The sequence below is a fragment of the Tasmannia lanceolata genome, unplaced genomic scaffold, assembly GCF_043159265.1.
Source record: "Tasmannia lanceolata isolate RefF3 unplaced genomic scaffold, GAP_Taslan_0.1 ptg000013l, whole genome shotgun sequence".
NCBI lineage: Eukaryota > Viridiplantae > Streptophyta > Magnoliopsida > Canellales > Winteraceae > Tasmannia > Tasmannia lanceolata.
This window is the reverse complement of record NW_027518690.1, coordinates 24,611,235-24,618,512: the sequence shown is the minus strand read 5'-3', so window position 1 is coordinate 24,618,512 and position 7,278 is coordinate 24,611,235. Positions and strand designations below refer to the sequence as shown.

The 7,278-nt window shown below is 44.8% G+C and overlaps 1 protein-coding gene and 2 pseudogenes across 1 annotated transcript in view; 2 read left to right on the top strand and 1 right to left on the bottom strand.

The window, feature by feature from the left end:
• The window catches only part of LOC143889966 (Tetratricopeptide repeat (TPR)-like superfamily protein), a 115,959-nt gene that overhangs the window by 22,676 nt on the left and 86,005 nt on the right, over nucleotides 1–7,278 (bottom strand). The window contains exon 13 of the mRNA XM_077394403.1: nucleotides 64–180. Coding sequence (XP_077250518.1) covers nucleotides 64–180 — 117 coding nt within the window. The remainder of the gene's footprint in view (nucleotides 1–63; nucleotides 181–7,278) is intronic.
• On the top strand, nucleotides 1,406–2,641 carry LOC143890549 (65-kDa microtubule-associated protein 7 pseudogene; annotated as a pseudogene).
• On the top strand, nucleotides 2,839–4,171 carry LOC143890547 (65-kDa microtubule-associated protein 6 pseudogene; annotated as a pseudogene).

Sequence of the window (7,278 nt, the reverse complement as noted above, 5' to 3'; positions counted from 1 at the left end):
ATTCTAGTATTGGAGTTTAATTGAGTTTAACTATAAAATAATTTATGGACAAATAGAACTCACTTGTATGGGATCAATTTGCATGTCCTCCAGATTACTACTGGCATCGGCCTGATTATCAAGGTTATTTAAGCTCCTGGCGTTCAAAGATTCACGTGTGGCCAGGAGTATTTTAACAGCCTGCAACAAAACATGTTTTGAGGATGACATGACTATGAGGTAGGAGAACATTAGTTTTAAGAAATTATAAAATTTTAATTTTTCAACAGGAACCTAGCAAATTTCTTTGCATCACCTTCTGCATAATCCTATTGTCACTATTCGAACCACTTGATTTCCACATTTTTTTAGCTTGTTTGCATGGTTAATCATCCAACATTAGCCTCTCTCTCTCTCCCTCTCTCTCTCTCTCTCTCTCTCTCTCTCTCTCTCTCTCTCTCTCTCTCTCTCTCTCTCTCTCTCTTTATTGGAGTTTTCTTCCTTTGGAATGCCCTAAAACCTCACTCCATTTTACACCCGCTTTGACATCATCTCATTTGGTTGCAGATATTTACCTCATCTGGAGGAAGGTTGATGATAGGGGTGTAACTTGAGTCGGGTTCAACACGAAGAAAAGTCGGGTCGGCCGGGTTGACTTCGGGTCGGGTTCGGGTTGTGTTTTGCCAACTCGGGTTGAATTCGGGTATGGTCGGGTCGGCTTGAGGGTTTGGGCAACCCGACCCGAGTGAAACCCGACATGTCTCATGAAATTTGTTTTTCTTGTAAGATTAAAAACTTGGGTTGGGTCAGGTTGGAAAAAAGGGTTCCTGGGGTTGGGTTGGGTTGGCCCCAAGCCGTCCCGAGTTGCACCCCTACTTGATGAGGCAAGCACCACCAAAGCAGGTCTTCATCAGTCTGTTACAGACAAAGAAGCTGAGTTTGCAGCACTCACAGCCTCTCTGGGAAACTAACCTTCATTCTCATACAAAGAACAAGCTTGCATCATTGAATGGACAACTTGCATCCGTCACCCCACTGTTAGAAGATCTGAGAGTAAGGCCATGTCCTGCAGCCCGGAACTTTTTTCACCAATAAATCGGTATCTCCAAGTGGTGAGATAGGGGTAGGGCAGTCGGAGAAGGAGAGATTTGAGAGGGTACGATCAAGATAAGCGTGAGAAGTGGCTAAAAATCAAGAAAAAGTCTATCCTATTTTGAGTAGAGTTTTCTCTTTCCTGATTTTTAGCCACTTCTATCACTTGGAGACGCTAGTTTCCTGATTTTTAGCCGCCTCATCCTCATCTCCACTTGGAGACACCGATTTATCATGAAAAAAAATTCATGGTAGCCAAACATGCCTTAAATAAAGAGGAGCACATCAAACAATTTGCAGATATTAAAGTACTTGTTCACATCTAAATGATGCTATGGCTAATCCCATTACTGTCTATGAACAGGACTTCTCATTGAGAAGGCTTGATGGATAACGGACTCATCTCCATGCCCTGCAAAAGGAGAAATCTTATTGCCTTCATAAGGTTCTAGAATATGTAAATGAAGTGCATGGCTTCTATGGCGTGCTGGGGCAGGATTTTGGGAAAACTGTGAGTGAAGTGGATCCAAGTTCGCGTGAGGCAGGTTGATGGGAATCCACTAACATCAGCAATGATACAATGGACAGTCAAGCTCAAGCAATCCTTAAATTGAAAGTAGAAAAGAAAGAAAGCGTTCACGAGTTGAAAGATTTTGCAACATTACTGTTCGAAATATGGAACTTGATGAATTCACCCAAGAGAGGAGTCGATTTGGAAGGGCTATCTGCATCCTTGAATTATCAGAACAAGAAATTACAGAAACCAGTGTTCTTTCACTGGAAATAATTGACAGGACAGCAGCAGAGGTTGAAAGACTGACTAAACTGAAAGCAAGCAGAATGAAATAGTTGGTTCTTGTTAAAGTATAAAAGAATAAATCAAGCCTTTTCCAACAGCTTAAGCTTTTGGAGTAACTGGTTGTTTCACATGGTATCAGAGCAAAGGTCCTGAGTTCAAACCTCCTTGATGCCAAAAATCCACATGCAATGGTCAACGCAAAAGTGGGGCCACATGTGCCACATGTAAGCCAATGCAAAGAAAGAGGGGCCACATGCAAGGGGGAGTGTTAAAGTATAAAAGAATAAATAACACCTTCTCCAACAACTTAAGCTTTTGGAGTAACTAGTTGTTTCACAGTTCTAAAGAAAAGGTTAGAGTTGGAAGAAATATCTAGAAGGGCACACATTGAACCTGTTGTGAAAAAACCCTCCATAGCAATCTGCAATTTCAATGGCAAAGCAAAACGATAGAACCAAACACAAGCAAATGCACAAAGGCACAAAGATTTATGTGGTTCGGCAAAGTCTACACCCACGACAGAGGCGACGAGAAAAAATCCACTACAGAAACAGGAGATTACAAGAGAAGATCAATATCTCTCACCAAAACCCCAAGAAACCCTCGTACACCCTTTTCCCCCCTTTTCCTTAGCCGCTTCACAAAGAATAAGAGAACACGAAAATAAGCCCTACAACCCCTTTATATAACGCGGGCCAAAGCTTACTCGAAACGGGATGAAATCACTTAAAATGGGCTGGGTCACACACAATATATCGGACCCAAACTGGGTTGAATTCAAGACACCCAACTCAATAGAACCAGATATGAGCACAGCTCCTGAGAAGGCTAAAGTGCTTAACCATTGATAGATTCTGACCTTGTCGATCCTTCACTTCTGGTCAACATTGAAGCACAGATAGCGAAGCCGAAAGCAAAGAATCTACGAGCAGGAAAGAAATTATAGATAGAATTGAGTCAATTGACAAATGGGTTGCTACTTGTGAAGAGGAAAGTTGGCTTGAAGATTATAAACAAGATGAGAACTGCTACAGTTTAGGAAAAGGTGCACATATAAATCTCAAACATGTGGAACGAGCTCGAGCGGAAGGCTAAAGTGCTAAACCATTGATAGATTCTGACCTTGTCGATCCTTCACTTCTGGTCAACATTGAAGCACAGATAGCGAAGCCGAAAGCAAAGAATCTACGAGCAGGAAAGAAATTATAGATAGAATTGAGTCAATTGACAAATGGGTTGCTACTTGTGAAGAGGAAAGTTGGCTTGAAGATTATAAACAAGATGAGAACTGCTACAGTTTAGGAAAAGGTGCACATATAAATCTCAAACATGTGGAACGAGCTCGAGCGGTTGTGCACGGGATACCTGGTACTTTAGAGAATTTGATGAACAAGGCATTTGCTTGGGAAGAACGAAGAAATATGCCACTTCTGTATGACGAAGTCTGGTCAGTGGCCATTTTAGAGGAGTATAAACTGGCAAGACAAAAGAAAAGAGGAGGAGAAGAAAAGATTCGGTGATCAAAAGTTCAGAATCTGCTCCTTACTGAGAGGCCATGTATGGATCAAAGCCAAACGGATTACGTGGAAATGGTTATGGATCCATGACCCACAACTCAGACGACTCTCCATTGGATGTGCCACATCTGAGCTTCTGACACCACGCTCTCACTCTGGATGCCAAAATGGACACTTACGTAGTATGTTTGGTTGTCCGGGGGTGGCTTAGAGAGTACTGGAATAAGAAGTCAAAAGGGAGGAGACAGGCATTTTGATTTGTTTGGAATTAGCTCGGAGAATAGTGTAAATAGAGTTTGGTTGCGCAACATATACTTGGAGAGAGGACAAATAGGGAGAGGAGAGAGAGAGAGAGAGAGAGAGAGCATCATTCCCTAGAAAATTCAATCAAAATTCCTAGCTTTTGGAAGAATTTGGTTTAAAAGTCATAGGGAAGGGTCCGAGGAGATAAGAAATCCACATAAGCAGACAAGCAATTATTACATGGGAGACATCCAAGGGAATCAAGGGGAGTCCAATGCTATTTTGGCAACCAAACGTGGAATGACATGCCAAATCCAGGCCAAATTCCAATGGCTGCCGAGCTTTTGTGCAACCAAACACACCCTAAGGAATGAGAAGATTGTCAATGGGACCACTGACTTTTGTAGCCCTATCGAAAGAGGATACTGTTAGAAGTGTGTGTGCGTGTGTATTGTAGCCATAAGGGCATAGTAGTCTTTTGTATGTTCTCTTTCCTATAAATACACAAGTGAGGGGGAGGATCCCTGACTCACTCTTTCTTTCTCGCTCTTTGGTGGCTTCTAACATGGTATCAGAGCCTTAGAGTTTGAGGCCCTAGGGACCACCTTGCAAGCCCCCATCCTCTCCCATCTCCTCTACCATCTTCTCTCCTCCACTCCTTGCTACAGTAACCCACTACAGTACCCGCTACAGTAACTGCTACAGTAACTGCTACAGTACCCGCAACAGTTCCACCACTGCCACCACCACCCTCCACCTCCTCCATCACCACCACCACCACCACCTCCTCCACCCCAACTTCCACCATTTGAAGCCCCACATATTCTAAACCAAGTCCTCTTCTCCTTTTCTTTCTTTTTCCTTTCTTTTTGTCCCTTTCCTTCATGGCCTAAACATTTTAGTCCCCATAACTCATTCTGCGGCTCCGATTCCTTTGTATATTTATGTCTTTCTCTCTTCGAGGCCTTATCATGCCTCCCGTCTCTCTCGTTGTAGTGGTTCTCATCGAAGCCGCGGTATTCTCTCTTGGCTCATCTAGTGGCCCCTCTTCCTTTCGGGCTCTGCAGTCGTAGTGCTTGAGCTCCTTCTTCTGTCTTTCTCCTCATGAATCCTCCATTTATTGAGGATCCCTCTCTTAGCTTGGCCTTTTCGGTTTGTCCCTCTACATTATCTTCAGCTTCCTCTTTGCCTAGCCCTTCTTCATTGGTGGATGGTTCAGTCCCACCTCATTATGTGCCCTCTCTCATGGAGGACTATTCGAACGCTGAGCGGTGCCTCGTTAGCGCCTCTACTCATTCTGATTCCTTTGATGGCTCTACTATTGCTGCCTATATAGCACTAGTAATCGTGCTACCCGTGGTGGCGGTACCTTTGGCCGTGGTCGTCGCCGAAGTGTACGTGTTGGTGGCCAGGATCTTACTGGCAGCCTTGATACTGGTGGTCTTCGCTGTCCATATTGCTCTCATTGTCGGTGGGAGGGACCTTATCTTGACACTTGTTATGCTCTTCATCCTGAGCTCCATCCGCCTCCTGAGCCTCGCATCATTCACTATGTACACCATTTGGCTTCTGATCCTTCAGCTATATTGGCTTCCTCTTCACAGCACAGTACAGCTACCCCTTCTGAGGGCTTCTTTGTCTCTCGCGCTGACTATGATGAGTTCCAGCGCCTTCGATTATCCCGTCGCCCGCAGAGTGCCGTCTTTGCCCAGCCAGGTAGTTTCCCTGCCTCTTTTCTTTCTAGCTCCAACTCCTGGATCATTGATTCGGGGGCATCGGACCAGATGACAGGTACTTCTTCATCTCTTAGTTTCTTTCGGCCCCTATCCTCGCAATCTATTACTCTTGCTGATGGGAGTACTACTCCTATCTCTGGTATTGGCAGTATTTCTCCACGCCCTGGCCTTACCTTATAGTCTGTCTTATGTGTTCCCAAGTCCCCTGTTAGCCTACTTTCAGTAAGTCAGCTTACCAAACATCTTCATTGCTCTGTCTCATTTTATCCATCTTATTGTTTGTTTCAAGATGTCTCAATTGGGAAAACGTTTAGTTTGGGACGTGAGGTGGATGAGTTTTATCGTCTCGACTGTGGCTTTTCCAGTACTGTTTTGCACAGCTCCATCGATGCCTATCAGTGGCACTGTCGCCTTGGTCATCCTTGCCTCGAGCGTCTACAGCGGACCTCCGTTGTTCCTACCCCCATTCAGCCGTTTCAGTGCGAGGCCTGTGAGCTTGGCAAACACTGTTGTGTGTCGTTTCCTCCTAGACTTGTTAGTAGAGTCTCGCACCCTTTCGAGTTAGTACACTCTGATGTATGGGGTCCCACGCGGACTACCTCTGTTTTTGGATACCAATATTTCAGTGTCTTTATTGATGACTTTTCTCGCATGACTTGGCTCTATCTGCTTAAAGACCGCTCGGCTGGTTTCTCTGCCTTTCGCACCTTTCATGCCAAGGTTACAAATCAGTTTGGTCGTTCAATCAAATGTTTGCGCACTGATAACGCTCGAGAGTACTTTTCACAATCTAATGGCTTCCAAGAATTCCTATCTATTCGTGGCATCATCCACCAATCTTCATGTGCTCACACCTCCCAACAAAATGGTGTGGCAGAACGTAGGTTGAGATCTTTACTGGATGGGATCAGCACTCTTCTCATTCAAATGCGGTCCCTAAGACCTATTGGGGGTGATGCCCTCCTTACAGCCTGCTTACTTGCCAATAGGCTTCCTTCCTCTGTCCTTGGTGGTTCATCCCCATTCTCCTTGTTACATCCCCAGCATGACCCTTTTCCTCTTACCCCTCGGGTCGTTGGTTGTGTGTGCTTTGTCCTTGGATTAGATAAATTGGACCCTCGCGCTAAGCGATGTATCTTTCTTGGGTATTCTCGGACCCAGAAAGGTTATCGGTGTTACAGTCCTCGCTTACGTAGGTCATTTGTCTTTGCCGATGTCATCTTTTTTTAGTTCGAGTCTTACTTTATCACTCATCATGAGGATCGTCCCGCAGTTCTTAATTCGGACATCCCGCTTCCTCGTCTAGCTCTTCCAAACCCCATACATTCTGCTTCCTCGTCTCCTCCTTTGCCGGTCTCTGAGTCTTGCATACCTTCCCTTCCTCGGCTCCTCCACGCCAGTTCCTCCGTCTAGCACTGTTTATGAGCCTTCCTCTTCATTACAAGCTCCAGATATATCATATGTTGTTGGTGTTGTTAGCCAACATATGAGCTCACCCCGTACTTCTCACCTGGCAGCAGTGATTCAGATTATTCGCTACTTGAGAGGGCATCAGGGATTTAGTGATGCAGACTGTGGTGGATCTCCTGCAGATAGGAGATCCACCACCGGATATTGTACTTTTGTTGGCGGCAATTTAATGTCATGGAAGAGTAAGAAACAGGACATTGTTTCCAAGTCTAGTGTCGAGGCAGAGTATCGAGCTATGTCCCATACTAGTGGAGAACTCCTATGGTTACGTTCACTACTATTCGAGATTGGTTTCTCCCCATCTTCTCCAGCTCAGCTTTATTGCGACCATAAGGCTGCGATTCATATAGCTACCAATCCTGTCTTCCATGAGAGAATCAAGCACATAGAGGTTGATTGTCACTTCATTTGCCAGCGAATTTATAGAGGCGAGATTCATGTT